Source organism: Petromyzon marinus, chromosome 9, assembly GCF_048934315.1.
Source record: "Petromyzon marinus isolate PM22_M1 ecotype Great Lakes invasive population chromosome 9, UKy_Petmar_22M1.pri1.0, whole genome shotgun sequence".
NCBI lineage: Eukaryota > Metazoa > Chordata > Hyperoartia > Petromyzontiformes > Petromyzontidae > Petromyzon > Petromyzon marinus.
The window spans coordinates 11493853-11518572 of NC_133675.1; the positions used below are offsets into that span (position 1 = coordinate 11493853).

Genomic DNA, 24720 nt, shown 5'->3' on the forward strand with positions numbered 1-24720 from the left:
ACCGAAAGAACCAAGAATATGAATCCCTGCAGTCACGAAAGCTTTAAATCAAAACTTGCTCCCGTCAAAGAATGCGGAATCCTTCCCGCTGTTGGCTTCGGGCCACATTATTGTAGATCGTTATTGTGTGCGAGTTGTGCAAATCGCGTCAACAACCAGAGGTGATGCAATAAGCGAAGGGATAATTTAATCACCCCTATTTCTCCTCATGGTACGACCCAACACGTGCCGAGTCGCCTAAGGAAGCTCTTGCGTGGAAGAGACCAAAGTCAATTACAAGGGGTGTACGGGGAGGGGGGGTTGTAAACGGGGCTCGCGCTCATCACACGGAAGCGGGGGAAACCAGTTCGCGGAGTTGGAATCGCGCCCGGACTGATGACAATAATTTAAGCGAAATAACAAGACCTCTACAAGTAAACGCACGTATAGGTTCCGCTATAAGGTGGTCAATTGCACATCGAAGGATATTTAATTGCTGCTGACGTCACACCTCGTTATAATGGGCGATTCGCAGGTGAGATAATCCCTTAAAGCGATTTTAGTTTTGCATTCACTGATTCCAAGCGTCACCGTCACGACTATAAACAAATGGTATTTTTTTAAGTGAAGTACTGTGTTTGTGGGAATGTACAATAAGTTTGAACCCGTGATAGCCCTGGCAAGTTGCTGCTTGTTTGATGTTCCTAAGGTTTAATTTTTTTTTATTTTCCCGCCATCTCTCCCACGACGCCCCCCTCCCCTGACGTTATAAAACATTTCTTAAGGTGCTGCTCTATTTTGGTACCCTTGTGCGTTTAAATAATGGTCTTTAATAAGTTGCACGTGTTTCGGGACCTCGAGCCCTTTGCAATCGGTGGAAAAGCCAAAGTTCGATCAAGTAGAGAGTTAGTAAACAAGATTATTTACATTTTGTAATGAAAAAGGTGTCTCAGTAACGACACGGGGAATGTGTTTAGTTCGCAAGTTGCAGCCCAACATGCGGTGAATGTACATCGACTACAGATAAGAGCGTCCAGTTCAGAGGACATCCATGAATGAGAAACAAATCGTATAAAAGGTGCTCACGGCTGTAAAAATCACAAGTTTCAGACAACCACAGAGATAGCCTATTGAGTTATATAGGGCTTTCTCGTCATTCACAGACGTAATTGTCGGCATTTAGACAAGCTGATGGTACTTGGCAGCACGCAGTGAGCATTTGGTGACATCGGTCCTCGTGAGGACGAAACCTGTCAACATTTGAACCTTTTGTACGGTACCCCGGGGTAGCATAGTACCTCCTGCTCAGGGCTATACCTAATAAATGAAACTTTAACTTGAATAATGTCCGTGATGCAGTCATCTTTAGTCTGTGTTGACGGTCGGAGATGCGGCAATCGACTCGTCTCGACGAGCTGTACTCACGATGCGCTATTCAAAGTTTGCAATTTCTCCTGTACGACTATTAAATGATGGGTGCCTCATCGGTCAGGGAGCTAAGCCAGAACCACAGGGATATAGGTTTTAATCTAGGTTACGGCCACTTGTAATTTACCTGGGATGGTCGAAGCACAGTCACCGAATGACTGTATTAAACATTGCAGGTAAAATGTTCAATTTCATTTGGACGAATAGCAGATATGTCATGATAAAAAAAAAAAACTTATCGCTGCACACAAGCACCCATACACAAAACACACTAATTTGGGTTTTCACTTACTTTGGCTATATTCCAGCATTGAAATCTTAAACATCGGTTTGACTTTCATGGGGGGGGGGAAAAAAACCTAATCGCAGGGTGCATGGGAGAGTTCGACCACGAGTTTGCGAGACATCGTGCATAAAATAATAATAGCAATTCTACCGTGAGACTTCCAAATGGCTTCTTCGTCTCATCGTCTGGCGCTACGACCTTGAAATAAATTGGACGGAACAAAAGATCCCTTTTTTTGCCGTTTCACACGCACAGTTTATGGCAAACATGCAGCGATCCTCACTCATCTTTCAAAGGGCATTGAGCGACGCTCTTGCAACACACGTTCGTCCACAGTACACCCGAACAAAATCGCTATCCTCAGGGGTGGAACGATTCACTCCACTCCCCGAAAAAAAGTGTCCCAGAAATAAAATATTTGATTGCCTCGGCCCATTTTTTTGTTATTATTTGGTACCCCGGGGTACCGCCATAAGGATCATTTGTCATTAACTGGGAACACTGTCGGCCTCTCGGTCACATTTGCTCAAATTTATTTTGATGGTGACCAAAAACAAGAGCACCACAATGAAATTATTCAAGAACCGCCTATGGTTTTTTTGGCATAATTGCATAGAGGCTGTGTGTGCTTTTGTTCCACGTGCACTAAGTCCGCTTAAGCTGCAGTGACCCACCAACACGACGCACAGAACAAACTCCTCCGTTTTGTGCAGTCTTCTGAAGAGCTCTTTAAAACACCACAAGTGATTGTTTCCCTCATGAAGGAAATACAATCCTAACAGGGAGCCAAATACCTGCCTTGCCCAAGTGCAGGGTCGGTTAGTTCATTGTAACAATACGTAAACAAGTAAACAACTGCATCTCTTGTACGTTTTTTATATATGCAGTTTTTTTAATTCACTTAAAAAGACGTGGCATGTGAGATGTATGAAACAAGGTAAATATTACTAGATTAAAACTGGGTTTCTATACATTACTGTATGCTAGTTATATGAAATCCCGTAAGATATACAGGAAATGTATGGCCAAAACGAGTGCCTTGCAATTTCTCGAAACTGCATATTTCACCGCTTTGTCCTGTGAAACTAATACGAAGGCGATGTCTTGTGGCTTACCTGATTCTGCTTGTTCTAAAGGAAAATGATCTGTTGGGATTGGATGAACACACGGAGCATCTGTTGCAATTGGAGGCAATCAAACGGGAGCTGGAGGAAATGAGTGAGATGATATCGACTCTCTCTGGTATGGCATTGTTTTGATTATCAACCATATGTAAGCTCACGAGCTCTGTTTTAATCCAAGGTGGAATTGCTGATTTTTGCAGACTTGTAATATTTTTTCTCTTTAACAGAGCAAGCCCACCGTCTGATGATAAACATAACATTTATGGGTTCTGATCCAACGTTTGGTTTGGACTCCACGGAAGAAGTTAGAAAAATATGCAACGACTGCAAGGAAAAGATGGAGCAGGACTGGTTGGAGGTCATTCAATCTTGCCTTGCCACAGTTGCCATTCCACCTCCGGAGAAATGAATACATTGCCTTTTTACACATTTGTGTGTTGTTTAAAACTTCTGGAGCTGTAAAAAATGGTTGGTTGGTAACCAAAATGGTTATGTAAAAGTTGATTTTGCATGTGGTATAAGGAGCCGTCCATAAATGACGTCACACGATTTTGGACGATTTTTAACCAAACCCCGTCAAAGTCAGACCCCCCCCCCCTCAAATATGACGTCACAAAGCTCTGCCCCCCGCCCCCAAATTAAAACATTCTTCAAATCGCTTTAAACTAGTCATTGTAGTGCGTATTTAATGTGGCGCTGCACTCTGATGTTGTAGGAGAAAACATTTATTAAAAAGTCTATTTAATTAAATAGAACGTGTTGTCTATATTTATTTAAAGTTGAGCATTTTGATGTGACATCACATTTCTCAAACCCCCCCTCGTCACATGTCTGACCGCCCCCCCCCCCCCAGGTGCGTGACGTCATTTATGGACGGCCCCTAATTGAAGCGTTTCATTTTAATAAGTAAAGTATGTGATGTATTTCCTTCTGACACCCTAAAGCTCTATTCACCCCTTGTCTCCTAATTTTTCTAGCAATTAACAAGCACACATTTCCAGTCATTTGGTGTCAACAAAAATATTTTTCGTGGACATTTTATTTTAATCGGTTTAAAAATAACATGGTATTTTGGTCACCATAAAATATTGCACTTAAAATGTCAACCACAAAAAGAATATCCAAAGCCTAAAATAATTTAATTTACAGGTTTCACAAAAGAACATTGCTCTGGATTTAACCTATAACTCATAAAAATTTACATTTAAAACTTTATATTTAAAAGACAGACCAAAATATACAAACCATTGATTTGATTTTTTTTTACAGTTTGTGCACGTCAAACATTGCAATACTGTAAAATAAAAAAATATTAATGGTTTTCGTTACTTTGTTGAATACAAGCCCTTGTTCTTGCTTTCATAAATCATTCACACCTTGTTACATTCATTTTTGTTCAAGTTACCACCATGTTGTGGTTCCTGGAGGAACCATTACCTCATTCTTAGGCTTCCCTGTGCCTATTAACTGTTATGCACTGTTGTTCAGAGTTACTTAAATTTGTTTATTTGCTGTGCCGGTTCATTTTTTCTTTGAAAATACTTCATCACCAACAACAGCAACTCCATGTGATTTATTTCTAGCTCATCCTTCAATATATGCGCTTTGGATTTTGCACGACTTTTTTGCATTGTATTGGACATTTATTTAACAGTACCTCCGTGTTACATAGACCATTTACATTTGCCAATGCTTAGAGGACGTTTTGTGCTATTGCCATATGGACTGAAAAACTGTTATGCATGAACATCTATTTTGAATTACAAGTCAGGTCTTGAAATGGGTATAAAGTTGGAGCTGTAGAAATTATTGTATGTTATTTCCTGCAGCTTTAACCAAATGATATGCCATATGTACAGGTTATCATCCCTAAATAAAATGGTTTACTTTCATCGTACACTTGTCACACCTATTTATTCTTAAAACTTTATTATTTAGTATAGGTGGTGACAATTAGTGGAGCATTCCATTAATTTAGAGGTATCCATAGAGTTAAGTTGTTCTGAAAGGTAGCCTTAGAAAAGTTAACATTGAACAAAATAGTATCATTGTACATGTCTCCATAATGAGCATGTAATGTATTCGTTTTGGTAACATACTGGATGGAAAAAATAGATTTTAAAGAAAAATGTAAACAGACAAGCTGCCAGTATTTATAAATGGTCCTGGCCTATTAACAGCAAAAGATTCAAGTAAAATGTTAACATTTATCAGGAAACTAAGCAGTGAAACATTAAGATAATTTGATTTTTTTGTAACTCAATGTAACCAGAAAAAAGCACAGACAAAATTCTGCATGTATGAATTTGTATTATTATACACAATGTACAAAATCTAACCAACCCCAGGTCAACATAGAACAACCAAAAGCGCTTATGTACTAGAAAATGAGTTGGAACGTAATCTTATGCCGGAGAGGCTGTGTGTTCGGGAATGCTGGCGATTGACGGGGATTATGGGCGGGTCGAGTTCTGCAAACAGTGCAGCCTGGGCTATCTCCTCCGCCTCTGGCCTGAGTGACGGGTCTTGAGCCAGCAACCTCTCAACCAGCTGGTGCTGAAAGCACAAAAAAACACGAGTGAACGTGTCGCCGTATTTTCAATACTGAGCAAGTAACACTATTATAACCAGTTCTTACACGAAAAATGCATGTGTAGAATTGTGAGTGTGAGAATTATAATACAAATATTATGCTAATACATTGCATACTTAGGCAAATTTAATTAAAGCAGACAATACAAATGCGACAAATAGATTATTGAATTGTCAAAATTCCAGGGGGTGAGGGTTAACAACAACATTGTTTTACCAGTAATTTTCCCACTGTAAAACCTTACAAATACACAATTATTTGTACAGATTACACTTTGGAACAATGGGGCACATTAAATTCAAGGAACTATCTTCACACAATTCATACACAACACTTACCTCATCCACATTGCTCGTCACAAAAGGATCAGGGAATATGCGATTTCTGGCAGCAGAAAGTGTCTGCAATGACAAAAAGGCATGATTTATTTCCCAACGTGCATACATATGTTTATTTATTCAAAATCAAATGCATATGCATTTTGCAGTAGCCAGAATCCAGGACTTGAAGAACTGCATATGCTCACCTTGATTCTTTCCATTTGTGTGCCAAAAGGACACAGCAGCTCAAACAGAATGAGGCCCAAAGAAAATATGTCCACCTTATGAGAGTATGCTCTGCCAGCAAGCTGTAACAAAATATAAATATGACTTTAAAGCATAAATACACAGCACTTAATAGTAATCTGACAATACATCAAATATGAAACCCTGACAAATCGGTTGTAGCCAAAAATTGTTCTAACAATGTTGCACAAGTTTACTCCGTTGTTTCATGCCATACGTTCATAACTTCATGCATGATTGATGTTGGCAAGTTTTATGTGTTTGCCCGTTTGAAATAAAAAATAAACTCCATGTTGGTCATGCTGTGTCTCTACAATACAAAACACTTTACTCTTAAACAGATGCTCTATGGTTTGTAAGGATCTTTATTCTCAACAGCCATATACACAGTTGTGGCATTCGGGTGTGTGGTTCAATAATGTCTTCTATAGTTTCTATGTTAGCATAAAACCTCAACCTGAAAGCATATGAACCTGTGATGCAGTCATTTTTAGTCTGTTGATGGTCGGCAATGCGTCAATCGACTCATCTCGACGAGCTGTACACGATGCACTGTGGTGCATATGAACGTTCAGGGTTTCAGCACAATTGTCCTCGCTGCGTTTCGACATCGCGGAGTAGCACTGATTTCGGATTGATTGGCACCCCAGTCGCGGAGTTAGATACACCCCTGGAAAAAATAGTGTCCCAGAAATAAAATATTTAATTGCCTCGGCCATTTTGTATTATTTGGTACCCCGGGGTACCACCACAAGGATCAGTTGGAGAGCGTAGGAACACACTGCCTATAACACAGCAAATGTGGGAAGTAGTTGCAGGTGTGAAGATATCACGAGCGGAAAGGGTCGTCGTCACAGGTGTGAAAGAGTCTTACAAATAGTGATCGTGCTCACTTGCACACACCTGCTCGGGGCTCATGTAGAGCTTGGTGCCGACCTGGCCAGTGTGGTGAATATGACCCGGCATGGGAGTCAGCACCGCCCCTTCCTCCTCGTGCTCCGTGCCCGTTACCAACCCAAAATCTCCGATCTTCACAACTCCATCCAGCGAGAAAAAGATGTTTGATGGCTGTGAATGCAGAAATAAAGAACACACAAACCCAAATTATACATTAACATTACATTTGTTAGATTGCAATGCTTAATAGTTCAGAAGATGTAAATTACCTCACCCCACAACGCGCAATCTACCGATTAACTTTTACAAACGTAATCTTGCCAAGTCGCTTCAACCACCACTCCATTTGCGTGAAGCTGACAACTACTCAACGATGGCAGCTATACAAAAATAAAAAGAGATCCCACCAACAGCCTGGTTACCAAAATGAACAAAATCATCTCTGATTCAACAGCATTAATTGATCAGACCAAACAGTTCTCGTTGAAACCCTCTGCTGCCAGACCACCAAGATTATATGGCCTTCCAAAGATACACAAAGAAGATACAACCCTTCATCCCATCGTCTCTACTATCAACTCCCCCACCTATAAAAACTGGCACGTTTTCTTGCTGATATACTGCGACCTTTCACTGGAAAAACCACCTCTGCGGTACTAAATTCTACTCACCTGGTATCGACAATCAAAGGCATTTCCCTGTCCCCAGACGACCTGCTTGTCAGTTTTGATGTGGTGTCCTTGTTCACCAAAGTTCCAGTACCTGACACCATCGCTATCATTGAAGACTTGGTTCATCAAGGACTGCATACTGATGTACCCCCCCCTGGTGAGACATTGCTTAACCAACACATACTTCACCTGGAATGGAACTTTCTACAAACAGACTGAGGGCACCCCAATGGGCTCCCCCGTCTCCGGTTGTAGCCAACGTATTCATGGAAAAATTTGAAACTGACGCCATCCAGACTGCCACTCTACGCCCGATCTTATGGAAGAGGTACGTGGATGACACTTTTGTCATCTGGCCACATGGCCAGCCTGCTCTAGACCAATTCCAGGACCACATCAATTCCATACACCCAGCTATCAGATTTACCATGGAGGTGGAAAAAGATGGCAAGCTACCCTTTTTGGATGTCTTAATTAAAAGGAGACCTGATGGCTCAATGAGCCACTCTGTCTACAGGAAAGCTACCCATACAGATGCTTACTTGAAACCGGATTCCCACCACCATCCATCCCAGAAGCACTCCCTCATCAAGACTCTATACCATAGAGCCCAATGCATTTCCGACCAGGAACACATTACCAGTGAACTCAAGCACGTACACCAGGCTCTCAGGGCTAATGGTTACCCCGACTACACAATCCGCAAAGCCATCACTCCAGTTATGAAGAAGGATCCTCTTGTGGAGCCACTCAAAACCATCACCTTACCCTACATTGCAGGGGTCACTAAAAAGATTTCCAAAATCCTGAATAAACACAAGATCCAGGTCCGATTCAACACAGTACATAAAATCCGTGATCTGGTTCCATCTGTAAAAGATGCTGTTCCAGACATACAGTACCCGGGCGTTTACAAACTAAAGTGCCTCTGTGGTAGTAGCTACATTGGAGAAACCAAAAGACATATCTCGGACCGCATCCGCGAACATAAAGCAGACTTGAAACACGGTAGAACGAACTCCTCCGCCGTGGCAGATCACTGTTATAATTCAATGGGCTCACATGACATTGACTTCTCCAAGACGGAGGTTCTTTGCAAGCCAACCTGGCTACCATGAGAGATTCGTTCATGAGGCTATCCACATATACAAGCACAGAGACAATTTCAACCGAGAAGATGGATTTTGGCTTAGTAACCATTGGAAAGATGTTTTAAACCATTTCGGTTCTTAATTAATTATTTTATGGTGACCTTCAGACCGCAGCTCTTTCGCTGGCATTGACTCTTGATACTTCTCACACCACGGTTAATGGAATGGTTTATAACATGATTATAACAGTGCCTCGCAGCTGTTTCTCTCCTCTGTTCCGACCATGGATGGACTCGTCCGTCTGAACGGGGCTCGTAGCGGTCCGTGGTGCTGATGTGAAGGGTAAGAATCCACCTATTTTTTCACCATATAGCATCGTGATATACAACGACTTATTGTTGGTAGCTCAGCTGATTGGAGAATATATAGAGTTTATTGATAACATTGAGGTATTCTTAGTTTTTTCGGTAAAGTCACGTTGAAGAGAAACAACAAAATAACAAAATATATATAAAACAATAAAAAAAAAATAAAAAAACATATATATATTTTGTTATTTTGTTGTTTCTCTTCAACGTGACTTTACCGAAAAAACTAAGAATATAATTACTGCAGTCACGAAAGCTTTAAATCAAAACATTGAGGTAGTTTATATTTTAGTTTTTTTATCTGTTTACTATATGGTATTCATTATATAGTGTAGTGTATACCCAGTTGCTGTTAATAGCTCTGCTTATTGAAGAATATATTGAGTACATTTATTATATTGATGTAATTTAGACTTAGGTTTTTTTCACATCGGTTTACTGTATGATAGTTGAGTTGTTGCAGCTCCTTTGGCGTCCATGCACTAGGTACCTCTGTGGATGTGTAGGCTTTGACCAGTCACAAGCTAATCCCTCAACTATTTCAATGGTAAATTCTCCTGTTTGATATGTAAACCCCTTTGTCAAGGTGCCTCACTTCTCTCAACCACCTTAAAAGACGCTGCGAATCTTAGCAGCGTTCATTGTAGCTCTGTCGTCCCGACAGGTTTGTTCCTTTCACCTGAAGGCCACTTGTGTTGTGGCCGAAACGTCGTGAGAATTTTATTGTTTTATTTTATTCTCATTCTACGTGACTTTACCGAAAGAACCAAAGAAGATGCACACATTAAAGCTGATGTGGTTTTGTACCCAGTGTTGTATGTACAATTTGAGGGTAAAATCCGTGCGGCACCTTCAGGTCACGGTGCATGAGGCCGGAGACGTGCAGGAACTGCACGGCGTTGACGATCTGCTGGAAGATGGTCAGGCACTCAGCGCGGCTGCGATCGGCGGCATTTGTCCTGCTGTTGAGCCACTCCTTGAGGCTGTCCTTACGGCACAGCTGCATCTGGATGTAAAGGAAGAGCCGGGGTACCGGCCCTGTCTCCGTGCTCGCGTCCACGTGCGTCCTCGCCGGCATCGGCGCCGTGTGCGTTTCGTTCAGCAATAGCGACGTAGGCCTGTTGGGCTGGGTGGCCGTGGAGCTTGTGCTGGTGCTCGCGGTTTCGACCGGAGGAGTCGCCGCTTTGTTGGAGTCTGTCGAAGAGCTGGAAATAAAAATGTGGAAAGAACAAAGTTCGCAAATGTTCCAACAAGGAATGGCAACCTCTCGCACCCATTTTCATAATTTGGTCAAGTGGTGGTAAACAGCGGTGAGTGGTTTGCTACGTGGCATCAACTCCTGACTACGGCTAATAGCAATGGCGAATGATATGCGAACTTGTCCGTGTCCCTGCCTCCTACCCTTTTACCAGCGACCAGTGTTGTGAAAAGTAGTCAACCAGTGCTACGACTGACGTGGTCATTGCGGATTGGCGAAGCAGGGGGGATCAGAACTGGTTTCGATATCACTCACCACTGATGTTAGCCGTGCAATGCCCCCACCACTCCTCATGAATCTTTGTAAAGGGGGCAGGGTTAACCAACTCACCTATCTGTGGAGGTGCTGTGCATGTGGGACTCCTCTGGGTTCCCCGCTGCACCAGAATTCATCTTCCTGCTGGACTTCTCCCCGCACCCCGAGTCCTCAAATACAATGTCCAGCGAGTCGTCCGTGTGCTGCGCACCCCTCACAAGGCTCGTATCCTGCGATGTGGGCCCGGACTCCTCGCACTCTGTGAGGAGGCTGTCGTCCTGGCACTCTCGTGGTTCGGGCGACTTCTCAGTGATGAACGAGAGGTCGGAGGACAGCAGAGAGCCCTGCGTGTCGACCGCTGATGAGTTAACGAGGAAGGAGATGGAAGGCAAGTCGAAATCACTCCACGAGCGCGACAGGGTAGTGCTCTCCCGTGGCATGGGCCTCAGTGGCAGATGGGAAGGGAACTTCTCCGATTCCACCGGGCTTTGAGAACTGAGCACCCATTCACTGCTAAATGAGAAACAACATTAGTAGCAAGTGATGTATTAAAAAATATAAAGTTTTCAACGAGTAGAGTTTTACAACTACAAGAGAATACTATTACTACAAAGACATACAAATTCGGTAAGTTATAAACAGAATTCTGACCTTTAATCATGAAGTAACAAATGTTATTTAGATGCAATGAAAGATAATGTAAAAATATTTTGAAATAATTCAACTTGCTACATAGTAGAAAATGTTCACCTAAACACAATAACGGATGACAGTGTTATGAAAGCACAAAAACTAACCCATCAAACTGCCAATTGTATTATGCTTATTCTCTGCTGGGCATCGAGCAAAGCCATCAACTCAAGTTATTGACATTAATATATAAAGTGGTCGAGTGGTGGTGCAGTGATTAGCATTCTACGCTCGTACTTGTCGACATGAGTCTGATTCCTGGTCATGGCTTACAGCAATCCCGAGTTACATGAACCGGTCTTGGGATATAACCCCCCTCATCACCCTTCACCAACCAGTACTGACCAGGAGACTAAAGCAAGGCTCCACAACCCTGATGACCAACATGGCATGGTAAGACCTTCACTCAGCAGTGAATTGACAAAGGCCTAAAAATTAAGAATGTATTAATGGCTGCAAAGGAATACATTAATGAACTCGCCTGCAGTCACTGATCCACTGCTTGTCCTTCTCCTCCTGCCAGTCCTGTGGCGGCATCTCAAGCCACGCGTTGAAGTAGCGAACTACGCCCTGGTGTTCCAGCTTTGCCAGAGCCTTCACCTCACGCATCACCTTCTCACGTGCTTGTATCCTGAGCGAGACAACCAGCGCGACAAGGTACAGTATATTTGTATACAGTAGGCACTCAACGACGTGTGGATTAAATCGAGTAAAATATCTGTGCCTTCTTTGGTTCTTTCGGTAAAGTCACGTAGAATGTGAATAAAATAATAAAATAACACAATAAAATTCTCACGACGTTTCAGCCGAAACGTCGTGAGAATTTTGACGTGACTTTACCGAAAGAACCAAAGAAGATGAATCCTTGCAGTCACGAAAGCTTTAAATCGAAATATCTGTGCCTGTTGCGGCTGTATGGAGCTACAGCTGATCCGAAAAAGAGGCGGCGGTGTGGGCAATTTCCCATCACCAGGTCGGCCTCTCTTCTCCGAGTCACCAGTTATCGTGCGTGTGGATTTACGAAACAATGCATCTTTGTTATTAAAGCTTTTCTGCTTTCTGTGCCAAACCCTGGCACGACGTAGCAATTACTGTTTGGTGGCATCTGAATGTGTAATTATAATAGTCCGTTCATATAAAGTAGGCATTTAACAACACTCATTCATCAATTAAAATCGATTCTCATGAAACAAGCATAAAATAGCGCATCTAAGAATTAATTGACAATGGATGAAAATAATATATTAATATTATGTTCACGCTTCACGAGCGGATGAAAGTGTACAATCAAGACAAAAAACAACAAAAAATATAAATGGGACTCGAAACGAAATGGTCACTTAACGGTGCCAATATGGAGGTTCGTGTAAAGGAACACTCGGCACTTAGTTTGCTAGGGGGATGGGGTGGGGTGAGGGGCTAAAAAAGACCAGTTCACCGAATAACATCAGATAACAATCACTGGAATGATAAGGGTGAAGGTTCCCTAAGGCGAGGATCAAACAAAATTCAATTTAACGTGGTTACTTCACGTTTATCTGATGCACTTGGAGCTCTATGCAGCATCCAATGTCAATGATCTTTCCAAGAGTCAAAGCACTATTTCAAGCGCATCCTCCTCCACAACTGGTATGTTTCACGTGCTTTCTCTAAGTTGGCCTCATTTCGGACTACACATGCATTACCAAGATGGGTTTCTATCCAAGGACAGGGTCCTAATTATGCTTCAACATTACTGATTTACGAAGTTAAAGCTTACTCCTGACATTTACTGCAGGCCACCATGCATGCTAGGTTGTTACAGGCTGTGGGCTATGCGGTGGCCAGCAGAGGGTGGTGCAGCAACATCCATAGTTGTACTACACTGATTCTTCCAAGTCTATGCTCCTTCGCGCGTTCACCAGCACGGCAAGGTTTGATAAAATAACCCTGACGCGTCGTTCAGGCGCGAGGGTTGGTGGTTTGTGTGTTGTATACAGTGCAATGCCCTCGTGTAAATGGTAATGAAATCTTTCTTTCATTTATTTTAAAAGCGGTGGTTATATTCCACTCTCCTCAATGGCCCATACAGTTAGCCTCAATAAGCCCACTCCTATTCCTCACATTGAAGGCACTGCCAATTTATCGGTGTCACAGGGATCTTGGTGTAACGGCATAGGGCGTATCAATAGGTTCTTTCATTTTCAAGGGACTTAGCCTGGCTTCACACCCATGTAATTGGCGATTCAAATCACACCTTTTTGCTTCATGTTTTAAATGGGTTTTTAATACTGGTATCCCCTATGCCAGTGTACACGCACGGTCCTTTGTCGGTCTACTGCTGTATCGGAGGGTGGTTTATATGACCACATCTCACCATGCTGGTCAGTGTGGGTTGGTGAAGGCAATGAGCATAGACATGGGAGAAGATAAGAAGATTACAAACATGTATTTTGCTGCACTTCTCTAGGCGGCCCACTGCATTGCCTCGCAGCAGCCTACGACAACCAAGAGTGAATGTGGTCATGCATTCAGGCACATCCAGGCTTAGCCCAACTGAGCTTGAGGCCTGATGAGATTTGGTCATAGGCTCTGACCTAAAGACACACACTAAACATATGCTTTAGCCATGTAAATGTACCCCTCTCCCTTGCGATTCGATGAATGCTACAACTCGATTCAAGAAAGTATTGTTTGCGTTTCCTTTTCACCATCTCGTTTGTAGCATTTTCTCATTTTCTGTCTCATTTGTACATTTGCATAGAAAAAAAAGACAATTAAGTAGGATAAGGCTAATAATGTGAAGGGCCTGGTTGGTACCGGTTGGGCAAGCGGATCCTCTTGATGGCATAGTGGCAATCGTCGACTTTGTTCCGGGCCTCGAAAACGACGCCGAACCCTCCGCGCCCCAGGCACTGCACGTGCTCGAAGTCGGTGAGGTACCTGCGAAAGCAGAGAAGTATATAAGGGGATGTGTAAAGTAATTCGGAGCCTTTGGCCACTGCCTTAAAACTGCCCTACGGCGGTTCGTGTTTTCAAGAAAGAAACCTGTTCAAGACTCCAGCCGTGTGCTGGAACGCCTCTACACAAGCATTCTAACAGTGTGCTCGGTTTAAGATGCATATTTTCACAAGCAGCTATAATAAAGTGATCCTATACTATAAAACTGCTGCTAAACTGTGAAAAGGCTGTCATGTAGAAAAATGAGTTACTAGAGCTAAATAATGTTTTGGCTAAACTGCTAGATCATGGCCGATAATCTATAACAGTATTTCTCAACTCTAGTTCTGACGACCCCCATGGTTCAGCTTTTGGTGATATCCAACCATCAGGTGCATGCAGTGCGCACTGGTATAATTTGCATATTAATAAAAAATATGTAATTAAGAAACAGTCATGCCAGTGGGGATTATGCCCACTGCAGTTGAGAGACACTGAGCAAAAATATCATAATTCACACAGACGACAATGATTGATAATGTGAAGATGGTAATGGCTGATTGCCACCGATTGTAAATCTTTTGCAAATATTGTTGAGAACTTTCAAGTTATGTTGAGGAAGCATCCAAAAGTTAAGGAAATTATACCGTACACAGAGACTCACACTATTCCTTTAAATCTGCATCACACAAACCCCGAAAAACCGTTGCACGTATTCCAGTAACGTACCCGAGCTGTGGAGAGATGTTAGTTACGTTTAAACACGTCTTGGTTTACAGAAATTAACTGCCAAGTGTATGCAAGGAACCAGCTCAAAATACCTGCTGACGTAGGTGGTAAGATTGTCTTCCGCTTGGGCTGGGTGGTTTGGCTGCTTTGTCAGGATGTCACACACGCTGTCGGTCTGCGCCTCGCTCTCCGACGACTGACGTTTCTGCAGCGCGCACAGGGAACCCCAGGGGCAGTCATACCTACATAACTGCTGCGTCCAATTGAACTTTTTAAAACAGATATGTATGTAAATGTTCAAGTAGCTAATGTATTGGTTTCATGAGCATCTTTTCAATTAAGACAGGAAACGTTGCTCCTCTAGGAACTAAATAACTAATGTACGTACCAGATATGAATACTCAACTTTGCACATAAGACATTACAATAAAAAACAACTATTTTGGGACAATTTAAAGCGACAAAAATTTAAATAAATGTATTCCCTTAAGACCCTTCTAACTCCTCCCAAAACACTGCTGAGGCTACACGCAATACTATTATCACAAGTTCCTAAAAGGAAGATGACACCGCAACATATAGCTCTTATCTTGTAGATATTTATTTGGGCTTTGCATGATGGACTGCGAGATAAGAACGTCAAGCTATGTTATTGAAGAAAAAGGATTTCAAATTATGGTTAGGTATTATATTATAGCATTATATTAAGATTACTGCATTGAAATATAAAACTGTATCTGTCAGATGTCACTTAAGAGGTACAGTAGTGCCCCTGATCAAAACTTCAAGTGCCTTTTCCCTATTAATGAAATTTCAGTGTGCGACAGCTCCAGGTACAATGCCTAGGAATGTATCTATAAGATAACATCTATTTGCTATTTCAGAATTGCATCTTCTTGCAATGGCACTTAAGTGCCCCACCATGATCGCGGTACGGAGCACATGCTTTTTTTTAACAAACCGAACGTACTTTGTAGGTTTTCACAGTTGTGCTGTATAGCTCACCAAAATGTTTCAGGTTATACCACCCGTTGTTAAGTGCTATGTCTAAAATTCTCTCCAAGCGCATGCAGCAAAACATTGAACATCACGCCGAACAAACGCACGGATACAACACACCGAAGAGCATTAACTCCCCTTCCAATGTAGAAGCCACTTTGGTGACTGCGTGTGCACACGTGAGCGAGCGAGCAAACGTACCCGTCTGATAGTGGAAAGCGAATTCCGGAAGTAAACGATAATGACGCAGGTAGCCAGCACGACGGTGAGCACCAACGAGGCGAGGACCTCCATGGAACGGAGCGACGCCTCGGGCGGCTCCGGCTTCACCTCGAAGTCGATGAGGGCGGGCGGCGGACGCAGCACACCGCGGCCCGGCACAGGGTCGGGACCGTCAGCCACCAGTCCCGCTGCCGCTCCCTGGTCCATGGCCTCGTAAGTGTGCAGGAAGTAGAAGCCGTCATCTGCACAAGCAAAAAAATTAAGAGATATGATGATGGGTGCTGAGAGGCAACGGACGCTTTCTTTTGTTGGTGAGAAATGCGGTGACATTTTCGACGGCAAAAAAGAGCGCCGTAAAGATGTGGTCGTCAATGGTGAAACGGTAAAATCAACAAGTCTGTAGTTTTATTTCGTATATTATCACAGAACTTTCGTAACATAGAAGTGTTTTTTTTATTTTTACTAGGCCAAACACATTGTCAATGTTTTGTGGGATTATTTTTGGTGCAACAAATATCAAACTTATTATATAAAAGTGTGTACACATTACTGTTAATGCACAAGAGTATATATTTGAGTGGTAGAGCAGACTCACATCCAGTGGTGAAAACTAAACGCAATCCCACAGCGCCCCCTAGTAAAGAGAGAAAGGTAGAACATGAAGAAAATATTTACAGAGGCACTGAAAAGTTGGAAAAGCCTTCCTGTAATTGAGCACAGACACGAAGTAAAGCAATGGAAGAAAGGTAAGCAAGCTTGCAGGCCCCTGTAACAGCATCATCGTTAGCTTTTCAAATGGGACGAATTTACAGCTCACAAAGTCACACATTCAAATGGGACTTTTTTTCCAACCGCTTAAAGGACCAACCAAATGATGTTGCTGGCGTGTGCAGATAAAGCGGTGAAGAGAACCATCGGGCTTTCCCCCGCACCTTCAGATTAGCACGGTTGGCTACGTACAGTGCGAAAGAAGTCCAACGTACATACACAATGGTGAAAGGGGGGTGAAGTGAGCAGGGCATTCGCGGCTCACTATTGGACGAGGTGATGACTGAGAGGGCACCAGCTGCCGACTCGCCACTCGGGTCGGCAACGCCCCCGTTCATGCGTCGCTCCAGCTCGTTAAAAGGCACGTTGGCGGGGGTCAGGGACGGGGCCGTGGCTGCGGGTTACACAAACCACAACACCAGAGCAGCACAAGAAAGCCAGCGGCTTAAATGTATTTACAGACCAATCAAACGAATGCAGTTTTTTTTTTATCCAACAAATATTTATTTCACAATATTGATTCCAAGCTGAGTTGCAAAAGGAGGTTTTAGTGATTCATGATCCTTGAGAACGTACGATAAATGCAAAGGAAAGACAAGCAGCAAAGGCACACCCCCTACATGAGTGGGAAAAAAAACAGGAAGATTAATTTGCCAATACCATTTATAATTCCACATAATATACTACACTCATATAACACAGATGGCATTGCGCATTTATACATTTCTTATGCATTTTTTTTCCAGTGTTTACTTTCAGCTGTGCACAATTTGCAGTTGCATAAATTAGGTTGGTGCTTGGAAATTAGTGACACCTAGGAAACCTTGTACATTCTCCCAATATAAATCAGAATGAATCAAGTAAAATAAGGGCAGCAGCTGGATAATCTGGCCACCGAAAACAGTCAAATATGCCTTCTGGTAGAAATATCCAAATAGTTCAAACTATAAAATCCTATCCCTTCTACTCACTCACTCAACATTAGCTTACAATATATGCAATTTGGAGTTCTCAGGAAAGGTGTTTTTTTATTCTGATGGCTGGGCTTGACTCCTCACCACTCACCCAGCATTGGTTTCCACTTGACCCTAGGCACAGAGATGACAGCGTTGGAGTTGCGGTCTCCGTCCCATGCGTGCTTCTGGGCCACCTGTGCTATCTTCTGTGCCATGGTCAGTGAAGACTGGATGTACATCTGTCCCCTGTACATGCCTGCAAAAGGGAAAAGTGCAGCCTTGCAACTCCACTCAAGTCATTTCCGGAAAAGGGCCACCACTAGAGAGAGGTCGAGAGAGCCCCTACAGAGTATATTTGGCCTACTCTTCCATGCTGACCAGATGTCTTGGAAGGGGTGGGCATACCCACACGCGACCCACCAACCGACTAATTGTGGTGAACCATTTTGCTGCTGGGTGGACAGGAGCGGAGAGATACAAAAAAAACTTGGCCATTATTTGAAAATGCTGAGCCAGGATATACAATCAAACCAGTAACCTCTGGATTCCAAGTATAGTGTTTTAACCATGGCAGCATCCTTGTAATGCCTGTTGTACGGCAAAACAAACTTGTAAGCACGAATTCTGACCCGGTGAGTGCAGGAGGATGCAAAAGGGCTGCATCATCACCGTGTGTCATACCAAGGTAGACGCTGGGTTCGGCCACGCCACGTGCTGCCTCCACCATGTCCTCTTCCTCATCATCCTCCTCGTCCTCCTCACGCTCGTCAGGCTCCAGAGCCGGCACCACCTCACGGTCGAAAAGACTGACGGGCAGCACCTGGCCATCTTTAAGAAGCCACGCTGCCGCCACGGGACTTGAAAACTGCAAAAGGTACCACAGTGGGAAAAAAAACAAAGCTACTGGCCCGCATTCGTCAACAAAACGTCAACACCACATGGGACTGTGACATAATTCGAGTAGTCACGTCACAATATCCGTAAGGTATTACTGCAGTATGGTTTTATTTGTATTATAGCTTCATACCTATATTCGAAATGTAAACAAGTGTGAAGTCATAAGCAGTGACGACAATAAGCAGATAAACAGTATATACACACACACACGCCAAATGTTGCAACAGCGCACAAAGCCAGAAGGCACCTTTAATGGTAGCATGTTAAGGCCAGAAACTCCAAGACGAGGAGTGGCAGAACCAGGAGGAAGCCAACTGGTATTCTTTTTTTAGTTACAAGCACGCGCAGCACAATGCTGCCACCGTGCGCTCGAGTGAAAGTCGATATTCACAATGCCGAGTGATTGGTGCCATGGCAGTGGCGCCGTTACCTTGTGCTCCCAGACCACCTCGCGGGCACCCGCCTTGCGGAAGGCCAGCACCTTGCCATCCGGCACAGACACCTTGAGGGCCACGTCCATGGTCTGCAGCAGCTTCTCTGGGTCAGGGCTCTTGTCCTCCTCCTTCTGGAAGTTCCCCTCGTTGCCACGGTAGAACATGATGTCGTACTGTCCCACGCTGAAATTCCACCTGGAAGAGATGACAGAAATGCCACGTTCATTCATTGACTTCAGACGTGGACTTTTTCCTTTCATTAAAGGTGCCGAAAGCGAGCCTGGATCTACTCACTTGACAGCTATACGTCAAATATCTAAGTAAATAAAGTGAATGTAAAGTCCTCTGTCAATCCACTGTAAGATGACGCATCACCACACTGTCAGTTGTGGGGGCCTTTAAACTATACTTCACTATGGTGAGTACAGGTTCGTTAAGTCGAACAATGCTACAACAAAATAGCAAGTAATTAATGGGACATTACTCACAATGTCCCATTCATTACTTGCATAGTTACAATTGTACTTTTTTCTGGTTGGACTTCGTATTTGTTTAATAATTTCCTGCAGTAAATTTAGGTTTAAAAATAATTTTAAATATTTGAGAATAATGCTGCGAGGAATGCACCAAAATTTTAAAGCTTAAACCAAACTTTCGTCCATTCATCATTTAGATTTTTTTTATTCATTGTGATGTCTTTTTAAAAATCAAGTTTATTGTGCTCTCATCTCCACTGTGTACCACGACAAGAGCCTAATGAAAGACGCAAGCCAAGGACCAATTCATTCTTACATAGAGAGGAGAAGTAGCTGTGCATCCCAGGTTGTTTGGCATAAGTTTGAGGCTTCATTGGTGGGAAAAAGTTCCGATGGCACTAGTGATGTTATCGTCAGCAGGAAGGTGAAACAGAACCATGATTTTTTTCTTTCAATGTCTCCTTCAGGAAGCTTCAAACTTGTATCGGTCAGTCTGGGACACGCAACCTAGGAACCCACCTACATTACTAAAGCTATTAGTTCTCAAAAAGCTACATCCCTATTGAAAGTCTAGTCATCTCACTGTCAACAGAATTATATTGCACCTGACCATGATTTTAAATACTTTTTTACCCTCATTAATAACGCTTAGAACTTGTGTCAGACAGCCCGGTGATGCCCAGCCTAAAGGCAATAATGCCAAGCGATAAGAGCTCCGTTGTTTTTATTCGTATGTTGCAACGTACTTCTCGGCGCCACTGCGTGGGGCGACGGCACGCACAGTCTTCTGCACGCGCTGCACCAACACGAGGTCGTCCGCATCCACCTGATCGTCCTCCTTCCACGGGCGGCAGCCGGCCGACGTGCAGCTGTACTTCAACTACAGCACGGTGTGCAACACGGCCAAGCATTCGCGTAAACAACTGTACCAAAACGCACACAGGAGCAGCACGCACTACGTCGTTTTTGGAAGAAACATATTGTGTAACGCACCCTATGGCACGACACAAAGACAAATGTCCCACGTGAAGCCTTTCAGACTGTTTACCGTCATCATTATTATGATAATCTATTACTTATATTGCACCTCCCGCAAAGTGCATTTCCAGATGCCAGAATGAAGGTGTATTTGAGATAACAAGAAAATCTTCAAATACAATGCGGGATAGAAAATACAATTCAAAATATGTAGATAAACATAAGCGACTGTTGGGGCAAGTTCTGTTAGCGAGCACCTACGAAGACCGCCATGGCACACAAATTGGTGGAGGCGATCATTATTACCACGTAAGGCCACCAATGTCTCCCCAGTGATGATGTTTACATAGTGTACCAGGTACTCTACGCATTTGAGGTTGAGTCCACCTAAGGCAGACCCAGTACTGGTTCAGGTACGACTTTCCACACGCAACCACACAAATGCATCCGCGTGCTCACTCATGCCAGGCGGTTGCACGAGGATGCCAAGGAGAAATGGACACAGCAGCAGCCGCCCCCCTGTACCTTGCCCGTGTCAGCCAGGATGCCGTAGGTGCTGATGGCCTTGCCGCCCATGAGCACGACATCGTCACCGAGACGGGATGACGAGTCGAGCAGAGACTCCACGGTGAAGGGCAGCGCCTTCATGCTGTCGCCGTCCCACTGGAACAAACTACCGTCCAGCGACGGGATGATGAGCTGCCCATTGCGGAAATCCTTCAGTGGAACCGGGGGGGGGGAATAGTAGGGGTAGACAGTGGCAGACAATGCTGATGAAACACCCGTAGCACAGTAAAGAGGGACTTAATTCTCTATGCCCCATGGTAGTGTATGGAGGTATAGGGGTGGCCCAGTTGAAACAAAGACGGATATTGAAAACCACGTGTAAATTTTTGTTTACGCTATGTAGAATGTGTCATCTGTATTTCAAGTCATTTCTTCACTTACCCACATACAGGTAGTCCTCTACTTATGATGGAGATGCGTTACGACGACCCCATCGTAAGGAAAAAATATCGTAAGTCGAAGATGGCCTAGCCTACCCAGGAGTCTTAAAGAATGGTGATAATTTAGCAAAACAGAGCAATTTATAGTACCGTACAGTATGAACTATATACTGTATGCATTTATTAATTACAATACTGTATTGCAGAGTAAAATGTTAAGTAAAAAACAAGGTAAATTCTTAGCCTACCTATATGAACTACAATTTAATAGAAAGTTTATTCAGGAAACAAAAAACAGAAAAAAATATACGCGCTAACACCGAGACAACTTAACTCCGTCGACCGCTGGTGAGAGTGAGGCATCACCAGACAAGGCGGGAGATGCGTACATCCCGGCAGCGTCCCAACGTACAGTATCGTACCTCGTACGCTGCTGCGTTTGCCTGACGCGCGAAATTTAAAGTATTTTACAATTTTGTCGTATCGCTATCGCCATCGTAAGGTCGAAATATCGTAAGTCGGACCATCGTAACTTGGGGACTATCTGTATTTGCAGCCACGTAGGCAATGAGTGGAACTCCTAATAATTAAGACAGAGCAATGTTAGACAATTTTATCACAACTATGCTCAATCCGCAAGCTGTATAAATACACCCAAAGATAATTGAGCTTTAACTCTGATTTGAAAAAATTGTCCTTTTCAAGCCACCTCAAGATGAAGGCTTCTTTCATGCTGTCATTCGTAGTCAACACTTCACAACACTGGTCAGTGGAAATTGACAAAGGGGATGAGATGGGGAAGCAGAACCGGTACAGATTCCACTCACCACTGATGTTAGCCATGGCCAGAAACCAAACTCGCCTAAGTTCAGAGTGCAGTGCACGAACCACCACTTTACTACTATATTTACCCAAGAATGTCAGTGTGTAATGAGCGTGACGTCACTCCACATCGACCAGCCCACCTCATTAATAATCATTATAAGTTGACGTCCTCCAAATGGACACCCCCCCAGCCATTAATAATACTTAGCGGCTGACGTCACTCCACGTGGGGGGGCGAGGCGCCTCCTCCCCCCTCCTCGGCGTCAACTCACAACCCTCACTACAAAGGCAGAACTCTCATCACGTCAAGCCATCTCCATAACGCTAGAGACAGAAGTAAAAAGGACGTCACGATGAACAAGGTATTATAACCTTTAAATGAAATAGGTCTGTGTCACCGCGCCCTTACAAATTGCACACGAATTGATGCAATGGATATAGCACGTCGCGGTCTGATTTTCGCTTGCAAGTTTCAGGTTTACTGCAATACGCCCGTCCTTGGACGGGCAAAAGGCCAGTATAGTAATAATCATTCGTCAATCGCTTGAGTCTCAATTTATTTTCAGTAGAGTCCTGCTGAAGATGCATTGACCAAGTTCATTAATGATTATTATTTTCGTAAAATGTGTTTAATTCAAACGAGTTTAAGCTCAAACACCCAGTCGAGATATATACTCAGACACCACAGGATAATAGCCTTACCTTCATATGTTAACCCCTGGGTCAGCCAAAGGATGTTACCAGGTAAGTAAACAGTAGAACTCTGCTAATCCGCTCTCATAATTACGCAAAGCCTAAGAAGTCGCGGCACCACTGCGCAACAATTCCCGTAATACAGAGGGGCGGGGATCCTTTTGCCGTGGAATTTTGGATCTCTTCCAGAAGAATATAATTCCACCCATAATTTGGGGCACACCGTGATGGTGCAATACTTTGGGGTTTTTTTTTCCCCCGTGTGCCGTGGACTGCCAGGTCTGCGAGTTATAACATTGTTAGGAGGGTTGTAAAATAATGCAAGCATTTATAGATTAATATCGATTGTTAATATGGTATATGCATCAACTAATGTGTTTACGAATCAATGTAGTTCGATTCGTGCTGCAAATAGTCTACGTTACCTCCGCAGCCAACGGTAGCCACTACATCGTCACATGTTTAAAAATATTTGAATCAAATCGCGACCCTGAATCGTCAAAGTTCATCGAATCATCAACAATATAGAAATAAAATTAGAGTAAAAGGACGTAGGTTGTTTGCTCATCTTTGTGGAATTATTGGAAGAAAATAACATTTAATCCATCGAACATTAGGGCCTTCATGTTATGTTTTCAAACGGATTTTGCTTAAGCAAGGCAATATTGATGCAGTTTCAACTTCAATGAGTCTCACCAACATGGTTTTATTCGTATAATGCTGAACTATTATTGTAAAGGATCATTTTCAGATGAAATTACAAGCCCAGCTACCACAAGTAATATGTTGTTTAATAGACTATTTTACAATCGGTTGCATCACTTCCTTTGATTACAACCATCGAGTAGAATAGCAAATAGAACAATTAATCTATTTACGAGGGAGACCCGAGATGAAAGTGGCATGTAAATTTTTTTATTTTTTTTTAATTCTACAACGCAGTATTTAAGGCAATATAAATTAATCGAATTCGTCATAGATGATAGTATTGTAAATAGAATGGCCTCAATTAAATTTATATTCTATATATAACAGAATACAAATAAAAGAATACGAAATTAAATGAATAAAATACAAATCAAAGATGTAGTTAAAAACCTTCACAGTCTACAACTTCAATGTTCATAAGGGTGAAAGCACTTTTTCATGGTTTAAACGTCCTGCACAAAGCAAAGCAACGAATAAGGCACTGTGTCAATTCTGCACTTGGATGTTTACATTTCCCAATGGAATGATGATCAAACTCCCATCTGCTTTTCCCACTTAAAGCAACCAAACGCGCACACAATCCGGTGGTTTAAATGTCTTAAGAGAAATAAACAAACACATTTTTACTTTCGGGAGCCACATCCCCGACGGCTCAATTAACTCACGGCGGCGGCGACAAGGCTTGATTCATAGGCACCATTACATTAGAGGTGTCCGCCGCACCTCGGCAATATAATTATCTCTTTTTTAAAAAAAATGGGGAGACCAAAGGCTTGCCGGGGAGGAGGGGGGGGGCAATGTGTCTACTCATTGGCAGCCCTCTTCCTGTACACAAGCGGTGGTGCAGTCTGCGGGAGTGGCGGCGTGGTGCCACAACAAACAGCTTGGGAGTGGATTAGGTAGGGGACCGGAGGGCGAGTCATCGCCTAAAGGGGGACGCATTACCTCATTGCTCCTGCTGGG

The 24720-nt window shown here is 43.2% G+C and overlaps 1 protein-coding gene and 1 long non-coding RNA gene across 5 annotated transcripts in view; one reads left to right on the forward strand and one right to left on the reverse strand.

Annotated features, from left to right (window-relative positions):
- Window positions 1-291: 291 nt before the first annotated feature.
- Window positions 292-6267, forward strand: LOC142924163 (uncharacterized). The gene is made up of 3 exons (XR_012941327.1): window positions 292-514; window positions 2830-2935; window positions 3045-6267. It is a non-coding gene; the product is annotated as an uncharacterized LOC142924163 (long non-coding RNA).
- EIF2AK3 (eukaryotic translation initiation factor 2 alpha kinase 3) overlaps window positions 3819-24720 on the reverse strand; it is a 35151-nt gene continuing 14249 nt past the window's right edge. For 2 of the 4 annotated variants that reach the window (XM_076065904.1, XM_032950481.2), the window contains 17 exons: window positions 21110-21301; window positions 20353-20486; window positions 19127-19325; window positions 18481-18664; window positions 17909-18055; window positions 17109-17237; window positions 16671-16709; window positions 16055-16317; window positions 14947-15059; window positions 14006-14128; window positions 11688-11837; window positions 10592-11029; window positions 9854-10208; window positions 6880-7044; window positions 5937-6038; window positions 5749-5811; window positions 3819-5373 (listed from right to left, as the gene is read on the reverse strand). In XM_076065904.1, the coding sequence (XP_075922019.1) occupies window positions 5191-5373; window positions 5749-5811; window positions 5937-6038; window positions 6880-7044; window positions 9854-10208; window positions 10592-11029; window positions 11688-11837; window positions 14006-14128; window positions 14947-15059; window positions 16055-16317; window positions 16671-16709; window positions 17109-17237; window positions 17909-18055; window positions 18481-18664; window positions 19127-19325; window positions 20353-20486; window positions 21110-21301 (2979 nt within the window). In that variant the 3' untranslated portion in view covers window positions 3819-5190. The remainder of the gene's footprint in view (window positions 5374-5748; window positions 5812-5936; window positions 6039-6879; window positions 7045-9853; window positions 10209-10591; window positions 11030-11687; window positions 11838-14005; window positions 14129-14946; window positions 15060-16054; window positions 16318-16670; window positions 16710-17108; window positions 17238-17908; window positions 18056-18480; window positions 18665-19126; window positions 19326-20352; window positions 20487-21109; window positions 21302-24720) is intronic. The other 2 variants (XM_032950482.2, XM_032950483.2) reach the window with 2 other exon arrangements.